We start from the raw sequence: 27884 nt of genomic DNA on the forward strand, positions 1-27884 counted from the left end.
TTCCAAGTGCATCCAAATCGCAACTGTCATTGTCAGACAGCTCCAAGGAGCTTGTGCAAGTGACACAGTCAGCCATTGACATGGTACGGCTGGTGCAGCGTGGTCACCTTTCCACTGGGCCACTGCTCTTCATGGCTTTCGCAGCTTTCATACTACGTGCTGGTGGGACCCGCATGCCTTGCATGATTTCCCCTTTTTACAATCTTATACATGACATTGTAAAGGCATTTATTGACGGCGGGATTGACTGCGACGATGCACAATGACGACAGTCCTGACGGAGCGCAGACTCGCAGACTCTCACGAGCGGCGTGCTCTCCGAGAAGAGGGCGACCCACTAGAAGGCGCTCGAGAAGACGACCCATTACAGCGTTCCAATGCTTCTCTACAATTACCCCGAGTACGAAAAGAGAGCCACCTGGCGACCTAACAGCTGGTCACTATGAGCAGCAGCAGGACTGAAAGTTGGGGTAGTTGGTGATAGATAATGGGCAAAAAACAGCGTGCAGACGGAGGGGACGAAGAAAGGGATACACAGAAAAAGCGCCGACTCTCAACTGTGGTTTATTAGGCATATGCAGATTATTTATACACAAATGATAAGCATCAAGAACATGCGCAGAGGAGCTGGCAAGGGACCATAACAAGGAAAAAATAGAAAAGGCTTTTATACCGTGAAGAGACTGCGCAGGAGCGACAAAAGATCAAACAAACATACGACTGATTAAGTTTACTTCTTTTTCGTGTAAAGAAATCGATGTTTGGCTGACGCAGGACTCTCCTTCTTTTTTAATGTAGAAAGCTTCCACAAGTTCCCGTGTCGTTTGATCACTGTGTCTAAAGAGCACAGTCGTGTCACTGAACAATGGGTTGCATCCACACGTGTTGCAGTGCGAAGGCAGGTTGGCATACGTGCATGTCTTGAAGGTTCCAGAATGTTCTTTTAGCCGTACATAGAGGCAGCACCCCGTTTGCCCGATGTACTTGTTGAAGATTTACGCCATGGAAATTTTGACGGATGTACTGCATTCAGTGTAGATGTTGTAGATTTGTATTATTCCCTTCCACAGCGAGAGCTAATGAATTGCGTGAAGGAATGCATTACAGAAAACAACGATGAACAAAAATTCCAAAATAAATGTGGTTTGAACGTAGAGACGTTTTTAGAGCTATTGATGTTTTATTTGGAATTGACCTTCAGTGTGTGGGAGAGAAAAGGATGGTCCAAAAAGGCGGGGTAGGGTCCAGGGTGACACCGGTACTGAGCAACATTTTCCTAGGAAAAGTCGGCTTAAGCCTAGCCAAGAAGCTTGAAGGGAAAGTTGTACCACGGCCGCTAAATAAAAAAGAGGTGCGGCCTGCCGAATGCTCTTTTGCACCGGTGACAGGGCTAGTTCTTGCTCCCACCGCCGCAGCCCTGCACAACGGTAAAGAAAACCCGCTGGCACAAGTGGCCAGCTGGCTGCGTGCATTCGTTTTAGTGGTCATTACAGTCGCCTCACGTTGACCTGTGATCGCATTTCGGCTATTTATGTGCAAGACACGCCAGATGACGTATCAGTATGGTTTCCTTTGCGGTTATTGCTACTATATGCCAGAAGGGCATGCTCCCATGAAGACACACCTAAAGCGTGCTGTACAGTGCCGCTGCCAAAAGATAGATGGATGAATGTAAAACTTTATTGAACAATCGTTCTTTTAGATGCGAAGTATCTTATGGCGGAGTTCAATCCGGTGGTGGTGGTGTGCGGTGTGACCACCCTTACTGCGCATACCCTCTCCCCTCCCCACTTCCCCTTCCGCTCCCCCTTTCCACTCTTCCTCTGAAACGCGGGCTAGACATGGCGAAATTCTCTCCTGCGCAACGCCGCGATGAGCACCAGCGCATGCGCGTCCCCTCCCTCTCTCATTCCTGTCCTACGCTGCCCCCCTCTCGCACGCCTGCCGACCACGTTTCCCGCTCGCCCTGTGAGAATTAACGGCCAGGCTAGAGGGAAGACAAGACGCGCGTAGCGTTCCTCTTCGCGTTCCACGACGCGAGGTCGGTAGCATGCCCAAAGAACGCCAAAGGAACACGATCATGTAACTGCTCCGGCTTCGCATCGCCTCGTGGTCCCCTTTAGCGGGAAATGGTGTAATTCTGATCTTTTGTCGCTCCTGCGCAGTCTCTTCACGGTATAAAAGCATTTTCTATTTTTTCCTTGTTATGGTCCCTTGCCAGCTCCTCTGCGCATGTTCTTGATGCTTATCATTTGTGTATAAATAATCTGCATATGCCTAATAAACCACAGTTGAGAGTCAGCGCTTGTTGTGTGTATCCCTTTCTTCGTCCCGTCCGTCTGCACGCTGCTTTTTGCCCATCACTATGAGCAGGTCACTGTAAGCCTTGAGGCGCTCCACATTGACAATGTCGCGCCCTCGACGGCGTATGTCCGAAGATTGTTCAATGGGTTCAATCAGGTAGTTGACCAGAGATGTGCGTTCGACGATACAGTAGGGGCCTTCGTATTTCGGCAGTAGTTTGGAAGATAGGACAGTTGCAGTTGTAGGGACCGAGAGCCATACGAGCGCTCCAGGGAAGAATGTGGGCGCAGAAGTGTTGGCGTCACCGCGAATGCTCTTCTGCTGCTCTTGGTCATGCGACACTGCTCAGCAAGTCTGGCTGTGGCAGAAAGAGGCGCACACTCAGATCGATCCAGTCTGTATGGAAGGATTGTGTTGATTGTGTGCGACGGGTGCCTGCCGTACAATAAGGGTGAGAAACCAGTGGCGCGTTGAGGGGCAATATTGTAGGCGTAGGTGACAAAAGGCAGAATGGCATCCCAATTTGTGTGATCGGTGGCGACGTACATCGAGAGCATGTCGCCGAGCATGCGGTTAAAGCGTTCGGTGAGCCCATTCGTCTGCGGGTGGTAGGCAGTAGTTTTGCGATGAACAACGTTGCACTCTTTGAGTATGGCTTCGACGACTTCCGACAAGACACGGCCTCGATCGCTGAGCAGCTCCTGGGGTGGACCGTGGTGCAGCATGAACCGATGGAGCACGAAGGAGGCTACATCGCGCTGTAGCCGCTGGGAGGGCGGCAGTTTCGGCGTATCGCATAAGGTGGTCTACAGCGACAATGCCCCAGCGGTTACCAGCCGACGTCAGCGGAAGTGGCCCATACAAATCGATGCCAACGCTCCCAAACGCCCGTTCAGGGCAAGGTAATGATTGCAGACCTGCTGGTGACCGGTGCGTTGAAGTTTTTCAGCGCTGACAATCGATACAGGAGCGAATGAACTTCTGCACGTAGCGGTACATCCCTCGACAAAAGTACCGCTCGCAAATGCAGTGGTATGTTTTCGATACCCCAGAGTGCGCACACTGCGGATCAGCGTGGAACAATTCACATACGTCAGAACGGAGACTGCGAGGTATTACTAGTAGCCACTGGCGGCCGTCGGGATTGTAATTGCGTTGGTGAAGGAGGTCGTCGCGAATGGCGAAATGGTGGGCTTGACAACGCAACGAGCAAGTGGATGGTGTTGCCGATGGATCAGTGACCAAGTCTCAGTGAAGCGATCCACACTGATCCTTGCGCTGTTCGGTAGCGATGGTGTGAATGTCGATGGAAGAAACGGCATTGTGAGACATTGAGCTGTGGGCATTGTCGTCAGGCAAAGGGGAGCGCGAGAGTGCATCGGCATGCTGGCGTCCGTTGCGGTACAGCACGCGGATATCGTAGTTCTGTAGGCGAAGTGCCTAGCAGGCAAGGCGGCCTAATGGATCCTTCAATGATGACAACCAGCACAGTGCATGGTGGTCGGTGATGACATCAAATGGGCGACCATATAATAAGGTCAGAACTTCGTAAGGGCCCAGATGATCGCCAGGCATTCCTTTTCAGTGACGGTGTAATTGGTCTCGGCTTTGGTAAGCCTACGACTTGCATATGCCACGACATGTTCAGGGAACCCTGGTTTGCACTGCGCAAGGACAGTGCCGAGGCCAACACCGCTGGCGTCTGTGCGTACCTCTGTAGGGGCCGTAGGGTCGTAGTGGCGTAGTATGGGCGGCGACGTCGACAAACGACGGAGCTTTGCGAAAGTGTTGTCGCACTCTGACGACCACGAATTGAGGGGCCCGTTACTTCCGAGGAGCTTCGTCAGCGGCGATATGAGAGTCGCGATGTTTCGAATGAAGCGCCGGAAGTAGGAACACAGTTCTACGAAACTGCGCAGTTCTCTGACGGACGTAGGTTTGGGGAACTCAGTCACGGCCCGAAGCTAGGCTGGATCGGGGAGAATACCGTCCTTGGACACGACGTAACCGAGTATTGTCAGCTGCCGTGCTGCAGATTAGCACTTCTTTAGATTCGGTTGCAGACCGGCGTCGCTCAAACACGTCAGAACATGCCGCAGGCTTTGAAGATGCGTGGAGAAGTCCGGAGCGAAAACGACGACATCGTCGAGGTAGCACAAGCATGTGTGCCATTTCAGGTTGCGCAGAACGGTATCCATCATGCGCTCAAAGGTGGCGGGCCCATTACACAGCCCAAAAGGCATGACGTTGAATTCGTACAAGCCGTCGGGCGTGACAAAGGCGGTCTTCGGTCAAGCGTCATCAGCCATAGGCACTTGCCAGTACCCTGATAAAAAGAGATGAAAAGAATTCTGCTCTTTGCAGGCGGTCAATCGCGTCGTCTATTCGCGGTAGTGGATACACGTCGTTACGAGTGATCTTGTTGAGTCGTCGGTAGTCCACACAGAACCGTCCTTCTTTGCAACAAGAACGACAGGAGACGCCCAGGAGCTGTTAGAGGGTCGAATAACATTGCGTCGAAGCATGTCGTCGACTTGCTCGTTGATTAGACAGCGTTCTGTGGGAGATACGCGTAATGGACGTTGCCGAAGTAGCGGCTGGGCGCCAGTGTCGATGCGACGCATAACGGCGGACCTGCGGCCGAGAGAAGTTTGAGTGACATCGACAGAAGAGCGAAATTCTTCCAACAGGCCCAGAAGCTGGAAACGCTGGACCGGCGTAAGGTTGTCAGCGATGGAGGAAGCAAATACTTCAGTGGGTGATGAACCAGACGTGGAAACAGCACTGAGCATACTGGAACTGTGGCAGTGCATTTCACCTGGTTCGTCCATAACTTGTGCATCTTTGAGGGGTTCCACGCTGCCGAGACATTCCCCTCGCACCAACGTGACACAGTACGGGGATGGATTGATAACAAAAATAGAGGTGCTGCCTTGAGTGACTTGCACGGTTGCGAAAGGCACCAGCAAGCCTTTCCTCGTGCAAACACAGTCAGATGGCGAGAGGAGTGCAACGTTGTCGGAGAGACTGGTGCAGTAGACTGACACCGCCGTTGATGAGTTTGCAGGCACCTTGGTGTCATCTCTGACGAGTACCTTGCCCGCAGCCGATGGACTGTCTGCAGGCGTCTAATCAGATAATGGTGAGAGCTCTATTTCGGGTGGTGTGCAATGAATTACGGCGTCGTGGCGGGAGAGAAAATACTATCCTACGATGACGTCGTGAGAGCAGGCAGGAATTATGAGCAATTCGATGGCGTACAGAGCATCCTGAATAATGATGCGGGCTGTGCACACCACTGTAGGGTGAATACTTTGGGCGCTGGCTGTACGGAGGGAGAGCTCGGAAAGTGGCGTGGTCACTTTTCGTAGTAATCGGCTAAGTTTGGCATCCATAAAGGATACGGCAGCTCCAGTGTCGATAAGGGCAGAAGCGCGAACACCGCCCACAAACACGTCTATCACGTTCGATGGGCTTCGCTGAGGGCTTTCGCAATTCGATAGCGTCGCAGCCCTTGCCTCGTGAACTGCAACAACTAGTTTTCCTGGTTGCGTGGGACCGGACGTCGCCGCATCGGCGACAGTGAGCGACGTCGTGGAGGCGGTGAACGGCGGGTAGACAGTGCGGGGCGGGACGTCGGTGACATAGGCGGCGCTTGGTCATAGTAAGGGTGGCTTGATGGGCTGGTGAGGGTTGATGAGACCCGAGGCGCCTGCACGCGATTGCAGTAGTGTGCGACGTGTCCGGCGCAACTGCACGCAAAGCAGATGGGGCGGTTGTCGGAAGTGCGCCATCGGTTCGCAGGTCCCATCCATGTCGCAGAACGGGATGGACGAGGCGGCTGCTGATATGAGTGCATTGTGGGCAGCAGTCGGGCCTGGGGACGACGTCGATGTATGTAGGTGGCACAGCCGCGTCAAAGGCCTGAGGTCTGACGACAGCTTCGGCGCAACTTTGCGGGCCAGCCACAGGAACCGCTAGGGGCGGCCTGGCTACAGCTTGCGCGTAGCTTAGTGGCGCAGGCACTGGAGGCAGCTGGTGGTATTCAGGAATGACCTCCGTGATTTCTTGCTGAATCGCTCGGCGGGGGGGAGGCAGAAGTGTAGTTGGCGGCTGGTCAACATGCTGCGGTGGAGCGAAAGCCAGTAGAGAGACCTGGCGGGCAATTTCCTCACGCACGAACTTGATTTCGGCGAGCAAGGTGGAGTGGTCAGAAATGGCCGACAAGCCCGCGAAATCAGCATCGCGTGATGGCGGCTGACAGGTCATCAAGCGCTGGCAGCGCAGCTCCTCGCAGCTTTGGCACAGCGTAATGGCCTCGGCCACTGTGCGAGGGTTTTTGGCCAGCAGCATGGTGGACATATGGACATGTGGTCAGCAGCGTGGTGGACTTAGGACATATGGTCAGCACGAAAACGTACTATTGCAAATATAAAATATTTACAGTGTACAAACTCCATACACATAAGCCATTTCTTGAGATTATGCGGCAATTTCAGAGCGATAAACATACCTTCCAGAGTAAATACTGTGTAAAAACGACAGGCTATACTTTCAGAAATAGTTTTATACCTATACCACGTAGTAGAACAAATTACGGTGAACAAAAGCTTGCAAGCATTTCAAAAAACGATAAGAGAATTATTATTCTCAGAGGACTGAAACCAAAGTTATTCTGTGAGCACTATGATTCTGCATCAATGTATCGTTTTTTTTTGTTTGTTTGTTTTTCTTTTTTTTTCGTATGTGGCTCATGAGCCCCATCAGGTTGTTCTTGGTTGCCGATCATTTTTTGCGCGAGAGTTACACGTGCATCATCTGTTATATTTGGGTTTCTACCTTTTAGTGCTAAGTACCTGTCAAACTGATAACATTGATGTTTTTCTTCTTTTCGATTATTGCCTTTGATTTGATGAATTGTGCCTTTCATCTGTGTAAACAAGTGTAATGATTGATTTTTATGTATGCTTTTATGTTCCAAAATGTCGTCTTCCTGCTGCTGCTGCTGCTGTATGGGTGGCACGGCCCAGTCAGGCAATGTTTGCTTTTAGCCGTGTCCCCTTGGACAATTCACTGTTGTTCTAAATAAACTAATAAAGAAAGAAAGAAAGAAAGAAAGAAAGAAAGAAAGAAAGAAAGAAAGAAAGAAAGAAGAAAGAAGAAAGAAAGAAAGAAAGAAAGAAAGAAAGGAAGAAAGAAAGAGAGAAAGCATCGTCGTTGATGCCTTTCATAACATTCCTGATTCGGTCAGACTCCGACATACTCGCGTTGGCTTTTTTGCACTAGTCAAGGATGTCTTCAAAGTAGCTCGTGAACGATTAACCTGCCTGCTGAGCTCGTTCACGTAAACGCTGTTTGGCTTGCAGCTTACAAACGGCAGGGCAGCCAAACATGCCGACAATGGCGATCTTGAAATCAGACCACATCAGGAAATCGGATGCATGGTTGTTGTACCAGATGTCTGCCACACCCGTGAGGTAGAAAACTAAGTTGCTCAGCTTGCCTGCTTCGTCCCATTTATTGAGGACACTCACCCGTTCAAAAATCGCGAGCCAGTCCTCCACGTCGGTGCCATCCGCGCCAGTGAAGAGTGGAGGGTCGCGGACACGGGGGAAACTGGGACAAGCGGTTGGTGCTGGAGGCGGCATTTGCTGAGCGGCGTCTTGCGGCATGGTAGATGGCACAGTACGGCATCGAAGCTCCAGGGGCATCGAATGAAGACCGAAGTTGTTGTGACGGTAGAGCACTCTCCACCAATTTGTAAAGGCGTTTATTGACGGCAGGATTGACGGCGACGATGCACAATGACGACAGTCACGACGGAGCACAGACTCGCAGACTCTCACGAGCACGAGGGGCGTGCTCTCCGAGAAGAGGCGAAGGGCCACCCACTAGAAAGCGCTCGAGAGGACGACCCATTACAGCATTCCAATGCTTCTCTACAACATGAAGACAGTACTGCTCGGCTGGGTTTCGGATTAAGTGTCGCACTTTTTTTGCTCAATTAAAGTTATTTTCCAATTTGCTGAGTATTTCCACCACTGGGCCCGTGACAGGAGCATCTCAGACACATAAAAGCACCATTACTTAAACACGGTAAAAAAATCGCCGGAGTTGCCCTTTATCAGTGTGTGGCGGAAAGCAGCAGCAGCACGGACACGAACGTCGGTTGACAACTGGCAACATTGACAGTGCTGCTTCAGGAGTATGGAGAGGAATTTAGATGCTTCCTACAAAAACATTTGCTGCCAAGGAGAGCACAGAGAGGAAGCAGCCCAAGGAAAATATTTTGTTCCGAGCGGACATATCGACCAGCTTCCATTGCTCATGATTGGCAGCCCAGATGCTTAAGAATGTGCGTCTTCCTCCGAGGGATGTTGTCATCTACAGACATAACAAGAGAGCCTGGATGACGCCGGCAATATTCGAGGAGTACATGCAGCTTCTCGACCAGAAGTTTGCTGCCAAAGGGCAGAATGTGCTCATTGTTATCGACAACTGCCCAGCCTACGATGACATCGCGAACCTGGAAGGGCATCGTCTTCCTCCCTGCTAATGCAACGGCCATATTGCAGCAGATAGACAAGGGGCGACAATGCAAATGAGGATTTCAGGAGAACTTGCGTTTGGCCTAGTTGGTGCTTACTGTTTGACATTTTGACCGCACAAAAAAGACGAGAACAGAGGGAGGTACGACGACACCAGCGGTAAAAAAAAAAGAGGAAGATTTACCACCCCCACCTGTTGAAGCAGGTTCTGCTGTGCTACGACAATGGCAAGTAATACAACATCGATCTCCTCAGTGCGATCTGTTAACTGCCTTTGCCTGGAAAGAGCTGCAGGTAAAGGTCACAAGGCGCTGCTTTGAACATGCTGGGTTTTGAAAAGAAGGTGGCGAGAATCAGGATGGCACTTGCAGCTCCTTCTGCCTAAATAATAAGGAAGACTCGATGTGTACCCGGATCACCGACTCCGGTGAAGACGACGGCGAAGAACTAGGTGTTGCGGAGTATTCAAATGTTGAGGCAGGTGTACGAACATCGTATGCTGATGTGCACGAAGAAATCATCGACAGTGGGCAGGTCAGCGATGACAGTGACGATAATAAGCTCGCCCACGCACGTGGTTTAGCAGCAGTTCTCGATGCCATGAATCCCTTTTGCAGGTTTGTGGCATGCAGTGGTGGTGACTGTGAAATGCTTAAGTTGTGGTAAAAACCTTCAGGGTACAACCGTTGTGGTAAAAACCTTTAGATACATGGACGATTACATGGTTTTTGTAGAGGACATTCGGTGTTTGAGCACTAGGATCGATGCATTGAAGGAGTTCAGGAATTGGGGTCCGGGCTGAGGTTTACATGTGAGGTTCCCAATAACGGTTGCATACAGTTCTTAGATCTGAGCATATTTTTTGGAGGAAGCCACGTATGTTGGATGTACGCCCCCCGCCGTGTCAAACCTATCACCGACTTCCATTCGGGGATCTCTAAAATAGTAAAAAATGGTGTTGCGATGGCCAGCCTAAGGGCTTCACTCAAGAAGTTGTGCCCTCATCGCATGAATGAGAGTTTTGCATGGCAGGTTGAGAGGCTCCGGCAGTCTAGGTTCCCAGAGCGTCATTTGGCCGTCCTGAGCGAAAGGATCTTGCAAAAGATGAAAATGGAAGCGCGGGGTGTAAGTCAAGTGAAGCATAAGGAAGGGAAACTTTTTCTAAGCATTCCGTATGTTCACGGTGTATCCCATAGGTTGAAAAAAGTGGGTAATAGGTTCGGATGCAGTGTGGTTTTTTCTGCTGCAGACAAGCTTGGGCGGGTATGCGCGGCCGTTGGTAAGAAGTTGCTAGGGCAGAGCAACCGGGACCATGGGTGCGACATCAAGCACAGTGATAAATTGGTCGACTGTGGCAGAGGGGTAGTTTATCATATACCGCTATCGTGTGGTAAATGCTATGTCGGCCAGACGGGACGATGTGTGAACAACAGACTGTTAGATCATAAAGCTTCATTGAGGGGAACACCTTGTTCTAATCTGTCTTTACATTGCAGGGAGTGCGGCTGCGCACCCTTGCTATCAGAAGCTAAAGTGCTCTCAAGATTAAAAGAGAAGGTTGCGCGAGAAATTGAGGAGGCCTTTTTCATTAACAGATCGGGTGAGGCATGCGTAGCGAGGCCATCTATCATGTTGCATGCCACAGAGGTAGATTACTTGAACGAGTTTAATGTTTGCTAAGGTGACTCGTGACTATGAATTTGCTCGTTTATATATGTGTGTGCTTTTCGAATAAAATCAGTTGATAGTTTGCGCTTGTTCATCTCCCATCTTCTCTCGTCGTGGTATTTGCGCTATTCTACCGTAAGAAATGCTAAGTGTTGCGAGCAAGCTGGAGAATATGGCAAATGGGGCAGCTAACTACCACACCAAGCAATCCAACATCGCTGATTATTGCAAGCAACCTTTCTCTGACATGGAACATAAATGTAATTTCATTCTGTGGCAGGTTCTTGCTTTTTCTCTTCATTTTGGTTATTTCAAAATCTGCTTAATTTGAAGAATTTCGTGGTCTGATGGCCTTCAAATTATTGAGGTTTTAATGTATATACGCAGCACAATGCATAACAACAGTGTGCACTTCATAAGAGCCTTTCACTTGGGGCAGTAACACCATATTTACACAAGTCCTTGTTTTCCTTTTTCATAGTGACCAGGTCTCACCATCTAAAACTTTAACAGGTGTTACCAGTCGGCAGTGCTTGAGTGAATGGGAACCTTCTCGAATGTTTCCAAATACTCTACTCAGATTGCCTGCATGATGCATTTAGTTAAATGCAAGCACAAGCAAGAACGCAGGCATGCACTATGATGCATGTATAAAATCTAATGCATTTCACAGAAGATGAAGTTATCAATGGTCGACCACTGTGCTTGCTGCTATCATCGTACGGCGAGTATTACTTCCTTTGAGGGCCAATAAATAATTCAGTTTGTACCGGTCTGACTGCTGCATTCTTCAAAGTCACAATGACGTGACATCGTGCACTCTATTTAGAGTGCAGCTCGTAGGCACCAGTTTGTGATCATCATCCTTGTTGACGAAATTGAGCGAACCATTGGCACAATCGGCATGCAAAGATGACAAATGTTGCAACTTGCTCAATCCACATGCAAGAAAAAAGCAGACAAAGACGCAGTAGTTCATGCGCCTTAGTTTTGCCTGTGCTGTGCCGACCCTATCTAGGACTCGGGCCTCAACCCCTTCATTTTGTGAACATTGTCTTTCTTTTGAATGTGACATTTCACTGCTAGAGGTACTGGGTAATTCTCGATCTATGCAATGCAGCCCTCCCAGCAGCATTAATGTTAGCCAGAAACTGGAGCTTATGCCAGTACACCGTGCCATCCGGAGAATTCAGGAACTGACCCTCTAGTTTGTGCTTCAGAGTGCAACCAGAATGTCGAGAGCTACAGAGGCTACCACCATTGCTACAACCCTTGCTCATTACCCGTTCCAAAACAGTCCTTTCCATGGCAGCTTTCTTGATGATGTGGAATACACGCTGGCCAATTTCAAGCACGTAACAGACTTCAACAGGTGGGACGAACAAGTGAAGCTTAGAAATGCGTAACTCAGTCTTCTGGATGGCGCTCACACCTGATTCCAGAACCATGAAGACATGGCACGAGTTCCTTCGCAAGCTTATGGGCACTTACTCCAGGCCTGATTATGAACAGCAAGCACAATGTGCCCTCCAGTCCCACATTCAGATGCCTAATGGAAGCATGGCTATGTATGTGGAAGATATGGTACATCTCTTCAAGCGAGCTGATCCTAGCACATCCAAAGACAAGAAGCTGTATCATTTGATGCAAAGTGTGGAAGAGCAACTTCAAACATCTTTTCCAAACATCTTAAGCGACTACAAGTACAAGTACTCGAGGCAATCTTATGGGCTAAATCTCACATTAAAGCCTCAGAAATGCCACTTCAGTTAGAAAGAACTGAAGTCCCTTGGACATGTTATAAGCGTGGAAGGCCCGCCGCTTCAGAGGCCTTTTGCACCACTGTCAACAGGAAATGTGTTAGGCGTTCCCTTGTACTATGCACATACTACCAGCGCTTTATAGGCTAGTCTTCGAAAATTGCCAAACCACTTACCCAACTCACTAGAGACAAATCGCTGTTCGTTGGGAGCACTGAACAAAAAATGGCTTTCACTGAGCTCCAACATTGCCTTGCGTCACTACCTGTTCTTGGGCGCTTCGACGAAGAAGCCAAAACAGACATTCATAAAGATGCCAATCACATTGGTGTGGGTGTGGTACTCGTACAGCAGCAGGAGGGTGTTGAAAGGATAACTGCTTATGCAAATAGCACCCTATCACGCCTGGAGTCCATCTACAGTACCACGGAGGACTGCCTTGCCGTTGTATGAGCAACTGCTAAGTTTTGGCCTTACCTCAATGGCTGCCCATTCAGGGTAGTGACAAATCTTCACTCGCCGTGCTTGTTGGGGAACCTAAGATACCCTTCTGGACGACTAGCACGGGGGAGTCTACGCCTGCAGGAATACGACGTCCCCATCGTAAATTAGCCAGGTAGCACACAGGAACACACGGGCACGTCGCACCTGTTTAACCTGCCAATCAAAACCTCAACGATGACTGCACTTTCCTTGCTGCCATAAGCATGACAGACTTACCTATAGGGCAGTGAACAAAAAAAAAGCTGGATTGTGACCTACAGTTGAACACCTAGAGAGTTGCAATGTAGACAGTCCCCACACAAACCTCACAGATTGTCAGCTTTTTTTGTGCGACACAGCATGTTGCACAAGAATGCTGCCGCCAGCAACAAAGCTTATCTATTGGTCATACCAGCAGAGCTTCGTGATGAAATTCTGTTTGCTTGCCACGATGAACTTCCGCCTGGCCATCTGCTGTTATGCCAGATCCCCTGCCCTCGTGCAAACCTTCTTCCCACCGGAAGACTGGTCAGTCTAGAGACTTTTGGCGAACTCTTGTCTCCCCCATTAATGCCATTAAGCTGCGGTCCCGTGGGAACAGATCCTTTTTCAACCGTGCAGTGCCGGCCTACAACGAACTGTTAACACCCCACCTATGCAGCTGGATTTCCTCAGGCTTCAGTTGTGGGAACTAGACTGTCTTCGACAGCGTCGTGCCGTGACGTGCCGGCTTTCGACGAATGGTCAATGCCCCGCCTATGTAGGAGGACTTCTTTGAAGTGGGAGGACAAGGTGGACCATGTCCTGACCACCGTAGAGGGGACGCAAGACAACGGACGACATGTTATTTAAGGCCATGCTGGCCCCTTGTTAGAGACAGTCGCCCCAGCCGACTCTGTCAAGCTGGCACCCTTGCACCCTTGCAATTTTGTAACAGTATCGTAGGAGCACTGAGCAAGGGATGTAGTAGCATCCAATATTCTCGAAAGTTAACAAGACCTGCCAACAATGTACAAGCCCACAAAGCACACTGATCTGCAAGTGCTGTGTGGTATGGTGTTTACTTCAATATATCTTTAAGTAAACTTTAAGTAAACAGCGCTGTACAACGGAGCCCATCAGGGAAATGGTCAAGAGTATGTGCATGCTCGCTATGCACAGCCAAGTGCAAGTGTCCTCAGCTGTGCTGTTCTGCTAGGCACATTCGATACCAGTGCTTTCTGCTGCGTTATCGGTCCACTTGTTTGTTTGGTTTTTTATGAATGCCATACACATCCACCTGGAAAGCGTGAGTGTCTAGGAGGCAGAGACACGCACACTGATGTCGCTCTTTTTGGGCTTCAGGGTAGCAGATGGCACTCGCAGTTGGTGTGCTTTGTGCGCTTGAGCATCGTCGGCAGATCTTGTTACCTTCCAAGAATATTAGACGCTACCAATACCCACGCTCTGCACTCCTGCAACACGTACTGTTAAAAAACTGCAAGGGTATACAGCGAAACCTTTCACCTGCTATAACTTTGTTATCATTTGACAAAGCGCTTGTCTCCTTGCTCGACCTCTAAGTGAAAGTCTGACCTCGGCTATGCTGGCTCGTCAGCCTTGCAGCTCACTACGACACCCTACCCATAGAACTTGGGCAAGTTCTCAACAGTGGTGACAGCGGTGGGATACCACGACCCGTATCTCCTAGGTGTGCACCAGAGGTACGACAACCCCATACTTCACAACGCTAGGCATTACCCGAACCATCGCTAGGGTACACAAGTCTTACTCCTGATTGAAGCTTTCCACTTGGTTAAACGGTACATTCAGGCCTGTCGTGAAAGCCAGCATTGAAAGCGTCATATACCGCCTCCATTGCCTGTGCCGCCAGCGCAACCACAACCACGAGCCAGAGCAGAGCCGACCAGACTTCGCTTCGCGCCCATGCTTGCACCGAGGTGCTGCTTTCCTCTCACCCATTTCCAGTTGCTCCAGGGGTTCGTGCTTCGAGGGAGAGCAAGAGAAGCCGCCGAGCAGTTGACTTCAGGCTCTCGATTAAACAGTTATTCAAGGCCTCTGTCCTGCCGTGCCTTAATAAGTACAGAAAGTCACCAGCTGAGAAGCATGCAAGATTACTCAACCCTATCAATCCAACTAGAACACCCAATGATCAAGTCGGCATGGACCTCCTGAACCTGTTTCACTTGTTGTCTTCAGAAAACAAGTGGATAATCATTGCTACAGAACCCGCCCCACTGAAACTATTCCCAAACGCACAGTTTTTCATACAAAATGTTGCGCTATGCCATGGCACTCTACTGTGCATCATCACATATCGAGGAACAGCATTTACGGAAAGGGTACTGTGTCATTCCACGCCAAACGTCCCAGACATTGCGCTCGACCCTCTCCAATTGTATTGTAAAAAATTGTGGACGTTCATATCAGTGCACTATTTGCCCTCGGAAAGTATTTTTCGGAAAAAAAAATTTTCTTGTCTGTTACAGTGATTTGAATTTTGCCATAGTGGGTGAAACATAGGTTGCGAAAAAATACTCTAAAAAATACAATACTTTACGGAACGCCTTAAATATCTGCTGTTTACTTGAAAAGGAATGGCACTATCTTATCACCCATTGATGACCACTACTTTGTCTCACGATGTGCTTTGTGGTGAAGCAATGCTGCCATTCTGCGCCCATTTTGATTATTTTTTAAAAATTCTACGAATATTACAGACAAAATAGGACTATATCACATGGCTGGATAGTTGGCATTAAGCGTGTCAAAAAAGTATTGAAGTCGATGACCGCGTAGTTTCAATGTGGAAGGGGCGCAAACATTGAAAAATGTGTGAAATGCTCCACGTTCAGGCCCATGTAGCGTGGTGATGCAGTCCAAGTAAAAATGCACGCTTGGTCTCGTTGGGAAGAGTAAACAAAGGAGATTTATTTGTGAAAGTTTAATCGGAGTGTTTTTCGTTTTTGGCGAGAAACAAAATTTTATGTTGAGCATTCGCGGCGTGCCTGAGCGCGGGCCCGTAAGTCCGCTTCACTGCGTCGCCACTGTTCCTTGGGGCAACGGAAGTATGCAGCGCCCACGCGGGTGGCACGATCGTGTGCTACTGTGAGTTTTCACGTTGCTGAAAACTTGCAAACAGTGTATATGGCTGGCAGAATGTTTCGGAAGGGCACTAAAGGCTGCCGGTTAGTAGTCGGAGGAGAGCACGATTTCATTGCCACGTCACTGCATGCACACGTACGACAGGCGCAGAGCTTGGGTTGTGTTTTCGATCTCTGCGGAGGTTGCAGTTCTTACTTCCGTTGCCGACGTATGGTCTTCGCCACTTGAAATGCCTGTGTTGCTGAGTAGGTGGTGAGCTCGGTATTAAGAGTGGTCAGTGATGATGGCACGAAAAGGTGAAACGTGCGCGTATCTTTGAGGGAGATTGTAGACTCAAACCTTGCTGAGAGCTCAACTTTCTGCTACGCTGCATGAGATGCTTTCATCTTAGTAATCGCCTTGCGATTACTAAGCGAAGGCGATAGACATTTAAAAGGATGAAGCCGCCTTAAAGGCGGCTTCGTCCTTCTGTATATTTATCGCTTTCGGTTTCCGTCGCACAGGCTCTCCGTCTAAAATATGACACGATAGCAGTATACTCACCATTCGCAATGTTTATCTTACGCGCTGCCAAGGGATGCGGCCGAAAGACGAACCTTCGAGTGCCGCGTGCTCGCTCGGCGACGCGATCACCGGAGCAAAGTTCACCTCTGCCGAAGATCCGAGCGTAAGAATACGTAGCACCATTCGGCTCCGAGGCACGAATGGCGCGAGTCACGTTCAAGCGAGCTGCCCATAAAAAGGAATTATAAGTGTATTCCCGGTGCCAGTTAGCCACTTTTATTACATAATAATATATTTTAAACGAACCATCCCTCGTTTTCCCTGATACTTCGTCGGCGGTACTGCGGAATGCCGAAGAATGCGTGTCGAAACGTGAAAACTCACAGCAGCACACGATAGTGTCACCCGCGTGGGCGCTGCATACTTCCGTTGCCCCAAGGAACAGTGGCGGCGCAGTGAAGCGGACCTACGGGCCCACGCCCAGGCACGCCGCGAACGCTCAACATAAATTTTTGTTTCTCGCCAAAAACAAAAAACACTCCGATTAAACTTACACAAATAAATCTCCTTTGTTTACTCTTCCCAACGAGACCAAGCATGCATTTTTACTTGGACTGCATCACCACTCTACATGTGCCTGAACGTGGAGCATTTCACACATTTTTCAATGTTTGCGCCCCTTCCTATTCGAAACTACTCGGTCATCGACTTCAATACTTTTTTGACACACTTACTGCCAACTATCCAGCCATGTGATATAGTCCTATTTTGTCTGTAATATTCGTAGAATTTTTAAAAAATAATCAAAATGGGCACAGAATTGCAGCATTGCTTCACCACAAAGCACATCGTGAGACAAAGTAGTGGTCGTCAATGGGTGATAATAAGATAGTGCCATTCCTTTTCAAGTAAACAGCAGATATTTAAGGCGTTCCATAAAGTATTGTATTTTTTAGAGTATTTTTTTCGCAACCTATGTTTCACCCACTACGGCAAAATTCAAATCACTGTAACAGACAAGAAAAATTTTTTTTCTAAAAAATACTTACCGAGGGCAAATAGTGCACTGATATGAACGTCCACAATTTTTTACAATACAATTGGAGAGGGTCGAGCGCAATGTCTGGGACGTTTGGCGTGGAATGACCCTACTTGAACACGTCTTCCAACTAAGTAAGTTACACCATGCATCGCACAACGACAAACTATCCCCACAGACAAATGGCTTGACTGAAAGGCTGAAGAAAACGATGACTGATATGCTGTCTATGTACATAAACGTACAGCACAAGACCTGGGAAGAGGTACTGCCTTACGTAACGTTCGCGCACAATACCATTACACAAGAGACCACACGCTTCATGCCGTTTCGTCTTCTATACAGCAGTGATGCCCTAACAATGTTGGATGCAATGCTCCCATGAGACAACACTGACAATCTTGATGAAGACACTGAGTGTTTTTTTTGTGCATTGTGCACCAAGGAAGCATGCTAGCTGGCTTGTGTGAACGTCAATAAACAAAAGGGCATCGATGCACGGCACTAATATTTCTGCCACACACAAGTGTGTGAACATCAATAAACAAAAGGGCATTTATGCACACCTAATATTTCTGCCACAGACAAGTCAAGTTCCAAACAAGCAGGGATGCAACAGCCAAAATAGGATTTGGAGCAATTTTTGGAGCAGCAAAATGTTGCTTTTGGAGCACAAAAACACAAATTTGGAGCAGGTTGCGAAAAGAAAACCTGAATTTTTTAGCCCGAAATCCCAAATTTGGAGCAGTATAACAAAGAAGGCTTATTTTTAGAAAAGAAAACGAAAATATGTAAAAACCATTCAACATCAGCTAATTCGAGCACAGTGCACGTGAACACTGCTATTTCAATATAAGCAGTGTGTTGGGCCACCCCACAGTGCGAACAATGACTAAGTCCACATTAGCATTTGCAGGACCTGTCGAATAATTCGACCGGCACTGGAAATGCTAATGTGGACCTGCGAACCTGGCAACATGGAAATTTGGGAGATTCGTAAAGCAGGAGCCAAGTGGGGGTAGCGAAAAAAGAAATCTGGCATACGCTTTTGTCTACTGTTCCTCAAGGCCGCATAAACGCCATACACAGCAGCTCCAAATGATTGCCAATGATTTTGCAGACGTCAGCGATTATACTAGTACTCGTAATTACACAGCGCGTGCACGTATGAGTAATTAAGGAACAAAATGTGCTGTGTCCCTGACAGCTAGTACTAATAGCCCATTCTATATCTCAGTATGCTTTTCCGCAGGACACCAGTGTACTGCGGCAAAAGTGGCTTAAAAAGCGTTCTGCACGCAATAAAACAAGCATCAGGAAATTTGAGAACTACTGTCCTTTTCTATTGCGATAACTATATGGACACTCTCGACGAGTTTTTCCCCTCATCTCCCGTATAAAGTCCAAACTGATAATATATCCCTGTGCATAGTATGTTCTACCGCGGGTAAAAGCGCGCGAATGCGGGCGACGAACGCGGCTGAAGCAGATATTAAACGAGCCAGCCCATCTCCGTCGCTCGGAGGGCGTATGCGATAACACCACTCCGCTCGGGAAGCCTGCCATCAAAGCATAGAGGAAACGCCCCGCCCGTCTTGAACGAGCATGAAAAGACGCGAGAAGAGGGCGGGGGGGGCGGGGGGGTCTGTCGCTCGAGTAGCAACTTTGAACTTTGATTCTAAGGCCACGGTCGCGATCGCTGGCGCGCGCGCTATCTCGGCAGCCATCAGCGGGCGGCTCGTATATCCTGCTACGTGCTGCGCTCTCAATGCGAAGACACTGTGCAGAAAGAGCATCTTTCCTTGGAGCGGCCATATTCTCTTACACCAACGTTTTGTAGAGTTACGCGAGATCGAATACAAAAGAGTTTGCTGCCAGCCTCACTTCGTATAACATTACAATTTGTTGCTATCGCATTCATTGCTTCGTCCTTGCGGTGAAACTGAGTTTTTTTTTTTTTTCTTTCGCGAGGGGTTAAGGTCTGCGCGTCTGTATTGGATGACGATGCCCACACTGCAGATGACCAACGCGGCCTCCATTTCTTGCTCAAATTTGCGCAACTGAGAAAATTTTAAGCTGGTCAGGCATTTTAGTGCAGCGTGGCGCAATTTTAACCAATTTCACGGTTTTGGCTCAGCTTGGCGCAAAAATCCCTGATTGTGGTGTCGGCCTCACTGCGAGTTGGGGGGACCTTGACGAACTCGTTCGGCTAAGGCGGTCAAGGTTTTCGTGTGTAGCACTTCTCTAAACAACACTTTACTCGTCAGTACATTTAAAAAGACTTTGCTGCATATACAACCCGCGCATTCGTGCACGTGAGCACTGCTAGTTGAACAAAGGCAGCCTTGAACCAGACTCCACCTAACAATAACGACATCCCCACTAAGATTTGCAGCACGCGTCAAACGGCCCGCTTGCCAGTTAACCTTACGCGGTGCTTCCACATTAAATGGCCGCTGACCTTTGCTCATGTTGAATGACCTTTTCAACATGACCTTTGCTCATGTTGAAGGAGCGTTTGAACCAGGAGTAAAAACTACATTTAAGCCCATTGGCCCACCAGCAAACCCGCCAGAACAGATAAACAGATAAACGTCATGTTTGAGTCAAGCGCCACTGGATCGGATTGGATAGGTGCCTCTTCCAACATTAGGTCGCCAATGCGGGCTTCGTTCCGCGCTAAAACCAGGCTAAAACTAGCGCAACCGAAAAAAAATTTGCGGCTCCTGGGGCGTTTTGGCGCAGCGTGGCGCAATTTCGACAAATATCGCGGTTTTGGCGCAGCTCAGCGCAGAAAAACGAAATTGTATCAAAATGGCGCAATTGGCGCAGCTGTTGCATCCCTGAACAAGTGACCAAGCGTTAGTTTGGACCTCCGTGCAATGCAAAGGTCTTTCTGGAAAAATTCACCATCAGTACTTCGGCCCTTAACAAAGAGCTGCAGCTAGAGAACGATGTCAATAATGAAGTTCCTCTGGACAGAAGCCAAACACCACAATGCCCACAGCAGCGACCAGAGACTGTGCGCGTGGTGCTGTTAAAACCATACCACACATTGTGATATTCATCGTTTTCCGGACACTAGGTTTTCATGTTTGACTGCATTGTTTAACATCGAGACGACACTCTTTCGGTAGGAGGGTTATGTCGCACGCTTCATCCATCTGCAGAAAGAAGCAGACGACGACGCACTAGTTCACATGTCAGCGCCTTCGTTTTGTCTGTGTTGCGCCGACCCTTTTTGGGTCTTGGGCCTCAATGCCTTAATATTTTTTGCCTTTCTTCTTAGCATTCTCAATTTCCACTGACCACTCAAACTAAGGGTGTCTCCAGCAACACAGAAAATCTTAGGATGTGTGATCGTATCTACATCACACAACCTTTAAGCAAGAGTTTTTTCATGCTGATTTTGGTTTCACGTCATCCACCAATCACTAATGACTGGGAGACAGTGAACATGTATATAAAGGTGGCAAGAAAAATTAATCCAAGAACTGTGCTGGGGTAAAATCCAAAAGGCATATTGGCGACAAACAGTGCACACACAAAAGGGAACAACACAAGCACCTTTGGAGCAAACAGCACAAACTGCCTCTCTAAGAGTTGCACATTTTGCCATTTGAGGAGCGCCCGCAAAGAATGATGAAACCAGACATGCTTGCCTTTTTGGTAATGAGGGATGCCTTCTCATCAGGGTCCACAACAGGTGTGAACTTGATCGGAATCAGGTCCTTGGCTTTGATTGGGTTTCCACTCATGGGGCAAAGCACAACGTTCCTCTGAAAAGTGGGCACAGATTCTAAATTTATGCTCACATATGTTGGCTGAGCTGCACAGCTTAAGCAGCCACAAGATAAACGTGTCCCTGAAATCAGCACATGACTCAACAGCCTGAACATTGTTAAGTCTGTAACAGAAACACTCAATGCATGTCCTTATTGTCATGAAATAGAAAATTTTGTAAAATGTAGCACAAAAAACGGGACACACAGGAAGAGTGCTTCTTGCCAAGGACGAAGAAAGCCACTCTACCCTTTGATTTCTCACATTCCAAAGTGATTAAAAGGGGCATCGCCAAATCATGCTGCAGGTCAGCCCCTTTTAAAGTCTTGCACACACAAGTCAGTGGAAATGCTCCAAGAAGCACGGTCGCAACAGGCAGGATTTCTCTGTACGCTTCTAGCTGTTACAGAAATGCTGGGTAAGCGCCCGTCCCATCTGTCTCACCTTTTTTGTCCGATCCTTTGCATTTCATTTTACCGAGTATCAGTGATGTGATCGACCAAAGTCACTTTGGTGCAGCTTCTGGAGCAGCTAAAACCTCACTTTGAAGCGGCAAATCAGCCTTGTGGAGCAGTTGCCTGTCACTCATTTACGAACGCAAGTTTTAAAGTTGCTAATCGGGAGCAGTTCCGCCATGCTTAACAAAAGAAATATATGCACACATAAATGTGTGTGTGTGTGTGTATATAAATATATATATATGTATATACTATATATATATATAATCTCCCGAAACGTGACCTCACTGATCCTCGCTTTCCTGCGCACAGCCTATATATCCTATATAATCTCTACATCTCCTATACCCGTGACATCAGGTTGCCCGACATTGCCTCACGATACACTTCTCATCTGTTATTCAGTGCAGCTTTCTCTGATGCTTCAAGCTGCGTAAATTTTCCACACATACTTTTTTTACTACCAAAAATAACTATTGCGATGACGTCGGAAATTTCAATGCAACACTGGCATTCGGGTTGCACGGTGAAGTATACGCTGTTACACTTTATGGACATTGAAGGTAAACATTAGACAGAAGTCTGTCTGGTTGGGTAAGTAAACTGAGATAACTGATATTTATTCTCCAACCAAAGTTACGAAAACACGTAAAAGCCCGACGTTTCGGAACCAGCTTGGTTCCTTCCTCAGGGGGGACTGCGGCGGCTTGGCAGCGGCCTCTTTAAGGCACTCTTGCGGCGGTTAACAACCCCACGCATTACCGCGGAGCGTAGCCCATGCGCATACACTGGGGGGAGAGTTCCGAGGGAACGATTGATATTTTGAGTGGCCCTCTGTATGTGCCACGACTCCAGTAGCAACCTCCTCCTCCACTTGGTTTCACTTTCCAGGATGGCCGTTCCGTCGAAGTCTATTTTGTGGTCAAACGTCTCGGCGTGCTCGGCGACGGCGCTGCGTTCTTTGTTGAGTTTACGGACGTCGTTGACGTGTTGCCTAATTCGTTCGGGGAAGTTGGTCTCGCCGATGTACGACGAGGGGCAATCGGCGCACGGTATTTTGTAAACAACGCCGGGAGCCCTGTCCTTTGTTGGTCGGTCTTTCGGGCGGGGAAGGAAGCGGCCCAGCGTGCATGAAGGCACGTGCGCGATGTGTACACCTTCTTTTCTAAAAATCCGGGCCAACGCCTCGCTGGCTCCCTGGACGTATGGGACCGAGACGCGTTCCCGACAGGGCTCCCGGCGTTGTTTACAAAATACCGTGCGCCGATTGCCCCTCGTCGTACATCGGCGAGACCAAAAACTTCCCCGAACGAATTAGGCAACACGTCAACGACGTCCGTAAACTCAACAAAGAACGCAGCGCCGTCGCCGAGCACGCCGAGACGTTTGACCACAAAATAGACTTCGACGGAACGGCCATCCTGGAAAGTGAAACCAAGTGGAGGAGGAGGTTGCTACTGAAGTCGTGGCACATACAGAGGGCCACTCAAAATATCAATCGTTCCCTCGGAACTCTCCCCCCAGTGTATGCGCATGGGCTACGCTCCGCGGTAATGCGTGGGGTTGTTAACCGCCGCAAGAGTGCCTTAAAGAGGCCGCTGCCAAGCCGCCGCAGTCCCCCCTGAGGAAGGAACCAAGCTGGTTCCGAAACGTCGGGCTTTTACGTGTTTTCGTAACTTTGGTTGGAGAATAAATATCAGTTATCTCACTTTATGGACAAGCTCGTTAAGCTTTTGCTTCGTTGACGGCAATTAAATAGAGGAGTTAATAAATAATTGGTATATTACGTCCGAATTGCAACACCGCGCTCAGAAAGCAGCGAGAATGAAAGGCTTTGCGTTTCATTCAGACAGGTTCTTTAACAGTTGAGAAGCAGCACCGATGCACCTGGATAGTATTTCACGAAGCTTTCCCAGCGAAATCCCACAGGCCCCTGCAGCGGCTGGAATTGTTGATATATCCTGACCGTTGTATAATATTCAAACATAAGTGCCCTGCGTAAAATGTGTTGGAAGTCCGAACAAATAGCCCCATAATATTTTTGTAAAATAACGTAACTAGAATGAAACGTTCTAAGTACACACATGCACTGCTTACCGTGATTGATGCAATCGATCTTCACATAAAAGGTTTGCATCTCACAAAAACTTGTAATTTCACTGATTATATATTTTCTGACTCCATAACATTCAGCAAATATTTTTACCTGTTTTGATGATGTAATTTCACAGTAGAGGGCAGTTGGCACTGTTTTGCAGGGTCCCCCCTCACCCCTCCTGGCCAGAAAACTCAACATGCAGAATTAAAGGGACACTAAAGAGAAACAATGAATTGGTTTAGATTGATAAAGTGTGTTCTGAAAACTCTTGTGTAGTTTATTTCACCACCATGGGTTTATTATTAGAGGAGAAAATTAAGTTCAAAGTTTCATTTTTAAATTTCGCGCCGAACTTTGCAATTCGTGACGTAAAAGAATTCAAAGACCATTTAAAGTATTTTGGCACCCCTGGCTCAACGAAATTTCCACAAACTCGTTATGTGAAGTCTCTGGCCCCCTAAGAGGACAATGTACTTCGATTTAACCGATTAGGAACTACGTAGGCCCAAGCAGGCGCCGTCAAAAATATGTGATGTCACGGCAAATGGTGCGGGAATTCCAAGGTGGCGTCGCCACCTGTATTTTCTTTTTGCGCGTTTTCTCACTTATTAAGCATCTTCGCGCAGAAATCGTGGTGTTTTTGGTATCGTGGAAGACTTACTTTACTAATGCGAGAAAAATCGTTTGGATCTTTAGTGTCCCTTTAAGGGGAGACCCTGCTTCTGAAACATGTTTTTTTGTTTTTGAGCATATCGTTATGAAACTTTCACAACTTATGCATTTTTACATGCTGATTTCAAACATGTAATTATTGTTCTAATACTATATGTAGTTTTGAAACTATTAAATAGTTTTTGTATTGTTAGGAGCAGGCTTTATTTCTAAACTGTGAGAGTTATCAAGTAAATCAGCATATCACAGTAACCTGGAATAAATACTGTATGCAGTAAAAGAAGAATGAATGTTCTAGGCCCATTTGAACTAAAGTTATGGTATGTTGAACATTTGGCAAGTGGGCAATGTTGAGCTTGGTCAAACTGGGATCAACCTGGGAAAGTTCAGCATACCATAACTTTTGTTCAAATGGGCCTAGAACATCCATTCTTGTTTTATTGCATACAGTATTCATTGCAGGTTATTGTGATATGCTGATTTGCTTTATAACTCTCTCAATTTATAAATAAATCTTGCTCCCAACAATATACATGCAATATTTGATATTTTGAAAACAGCATATTGTAATAGAAAAATAATGGCATATTTGAAATCAGGACATAGAAAGACATAAGATGTGAGTTTAATAAAAAAGTACTAAAAATAACGAAATATGTCTCTGAAGCAGGGTCCCCCTTAACGGCTGAATTGAGCGTAGACACACAGTATAAAGTTGCGTGCATAAACTTCACATTTTCACCAAGACAGTTATTTCTACTGAAAGCCTGCCATGTCACATGGCAACTTCAGTTTCCTTTCTGCCCGGCATCACTGTCTGGGCCAGTACACCAAGCTCTTCTACAACCTGCCAGTGACATGATAGCAAATGTTAATGGTAGGGCATGCGCTTCGATGGTGAAGTCACAAAATATATTTCTTGAGTGAGTCCGAGTGAGCTCCTCATCTTCAGCGTTACTGTCAGCCTTATAACGATCACCTTACATTTATACTCAAGTCTACTCACACATATCTCAACGCACTCACGTTCATGCACCACCTCAATATTTATTGGTCAGAGATGTGAATTGCCAGGGGTGCCATAACCCCATCCTCCTCCCTCCCCCCCCCCTCAAACTCTTCCACGGAAAGTTCTTGATAAAAATATCTCGTTTGAGTCGGGGATTTCATAAAAATGTCCTTACTGGATTACTGATAACTCGTGTTTGAAGGTATAAGATCAAAAGGCGTATCGAAGAGCATCGATTATTTGAGATACTATTGGCATTAAAGAGTGCTGACACCAAGATCAAAAAAAGGTAGTTTCACGCTCACGAACACATGACTCAACTCATCAGGCTCACTCAGACTCAAGTCAAGCCGTAAGCCCGAGTCTCAGTGACTCCGGCTGAGTAGTATGTTGGTGAGCCTAAGTCCGAGTGAGTCCGGTTGAGAAAAGGTTTAGTGAGTCTGAGTCCGAGTGAGTCTGGTAGAGAAAAATTTTGGTGAGTATGAGTCCGAGTGAGCCCTCAGAGCAGAATACATTTTTTGCGTGAGTCTGAGTGAGCTCCAACTTTTTTGCCGACCTATGGAGTTTGCTTGCTTGTACAGTGAGTGTTACTGGATTTTTCAGGCACAAATTTGGCCAATGAAGAGCGTTGCCTTTGCCAGTCTGATTGCCACGTTTTTCACAGTCACAACCACGTGACAATATTGAAACCGCAGATAAGCATGCACTGTTATAAGTAGAGAAAAGGTCACAGTACACATGAAGTTGTAACCTTCACTATGTCAAATAGGTGAGGCATGATGTGGCAGTGTAAAAACCAAGATTTGGAAAAGGGCTGAAGATAACAAAGCACTACAATGCACTGATAGGCTTTTTTGCAACAGTGTCACTTAACTGCCAGTAATTTCTGAAAAGTCAAGGATCTTACAGGCTTGGCAGCTTTGTCCTTCTTGGCACTCGGTGTCAGGCTAGGCACCCAGAAGCTCGGCAGCTGAGCATCCTTACCATTCACCATATTGGACACACTTGGACCTGAAACAACATCTGTTTTTACAGGCCTTGCAATTACCCTGCAAATAACAGACACGTTTCAAGCAAATTTTGTCCGGATAGTGTGCATCAATACACTGCATGCAACTAACCACATGTGGAATATGCTGTCAGTGGGAATGTCTCAGTGGGCACCCAGCCATGCCCTGGTCAGTGTGATAATACACAATGGGTGAACATAAAATGCATCAGTGGCCTCACAAAAAAGGACAATTAACAGGATGCTTTGCTGGATGAGTTGGCTTATAGTCTTAATAAAAGCAGAGCGCAAAAAAACGCAGGACAAGACAGGCAGGGTAAGCGCGTGAGCATGACTGCTTAGGTATGTATGCTTGACTGTAGCACAGAATACATTGCAAGAAAAGAAAAAAAAAGGGGGGGGGGGCAGAAGAGAACAGAAGAAAGTGTAATCGAAGCACTAGGAGAAGAAAGCAACCTAAGCACCAACTCAGCCAAAAAAAAGAAACCCTTTTGGCGTGAGCATGGGTCAGCACTGACAAACAATCGGCACGCTCATCTTCCTGCACACTGCATGGTGTGTGGCTGTGTTTTTCAAATCGAAAGTGCTGGGGTGCAGTAGGGAAACTGTTGCATGAAACCTTCTGGAGGTGTTTCACATAAAAGATAAGGGCACAGATTGTGTCAGCCAAACATAAGTGTGTTTGTGGGGGAAAGGGTTTGCGCTGCTTTACCATAATCTGAAGCAGATCTTTTGACTAGATTGCTTGTTGATGTGTGCGCAGGTGTGCCTGTGACTTACTGAGCTGTATAAATTCCTCAATTTTTCTAATAAAAAAAGTTGGTAGTGAGCACTCATCCTGTCTTCTTGTCTCTCTTGTCCAGTCTTTTTTGTGCTCTGCTTTCATTAGGACAACAATTAGCAGAAGGTGGCTCATGAGATTCTTTTGCTGTTGGCATAGAAAAAATTTTTCGCTTTAATTTTTGCAGTCTGCTGAGAAAATCGGCATTCTGGTTGTCTCCTCTGGGTTTATACTCCATCCTGTATTAGTACGCTCCCAAAAGCAAAGACCAGCGCTGGATGCGAGCAGCTGCCATAACAGATGTAGGTCGATCTTTGTGCAACAAACCAACCAACGACTTATGATCGGTCACAAGAATGAAAGACTGCCCCAGCAGGTAAACACGGAAATTGGATATGCTGAAAACCAAAGCCAAGGACTCCCGCTCAAGCTGCGAATAATTCTGCTCCGCCTGTGTCAGTGTTCTCAAGTGGATTCCTATAGGTTTCACGACTCCTTCAACACGATGGGAAAGGACCCCTCACATGCCACGCGGACACGCATCACACTCGAGACGCAATAGCTTGGTTGGATCAAAGTGAGTGGGCATTTTGGTTTGTCGGAGGGCTTCTTCTGATTGCTCAAACGCCTGTTGCTGTCTCGAAGTCCACTTCCACTGACAAT

At 47.6% G+C, this 27884-nt stretch overlaps 1 protein-coding gene across 1 annotated transcript in view; it reads right to left on the reverse strand.

The window, feature by feature from the left end:
- LOC119384135 (nitric oxide synthase-interacting protein) overlaps positions 1 to 27884 on the reverse strand; it is a gene marked incomplete at its 5' end in the record, with an annotated part of 196891 nt that overhangs the window by 104138 nt on the left and 64869 nt on the right. Inside the window, 2 exon segments of the mRNA XM_037652427.2 lie at positions 21074 to 21190; positions 26339 to 26442. Of these exon segments, the coding sequence (XP_037508355.1) occupies positions 21074 to 21190; positions 26339 to 26442 (221 nt within the window).

Source organism: Rhipicephalus sanguineus, chromosome 2 (genome assembly GCF_013339695.2).
Source record: "Rhipicephalus sanguineus isolate Rsan-2018 chromosome 2, BIME_Rsan_1.4, whole genome shotgun sequence".
Lineage (NCBI taxonomy): Eukaryota > Metazoa > Arthropoda > Arachnida > Ixodida > Ixodidae > Rhipicephalus > Rhipicephalus sanguineus.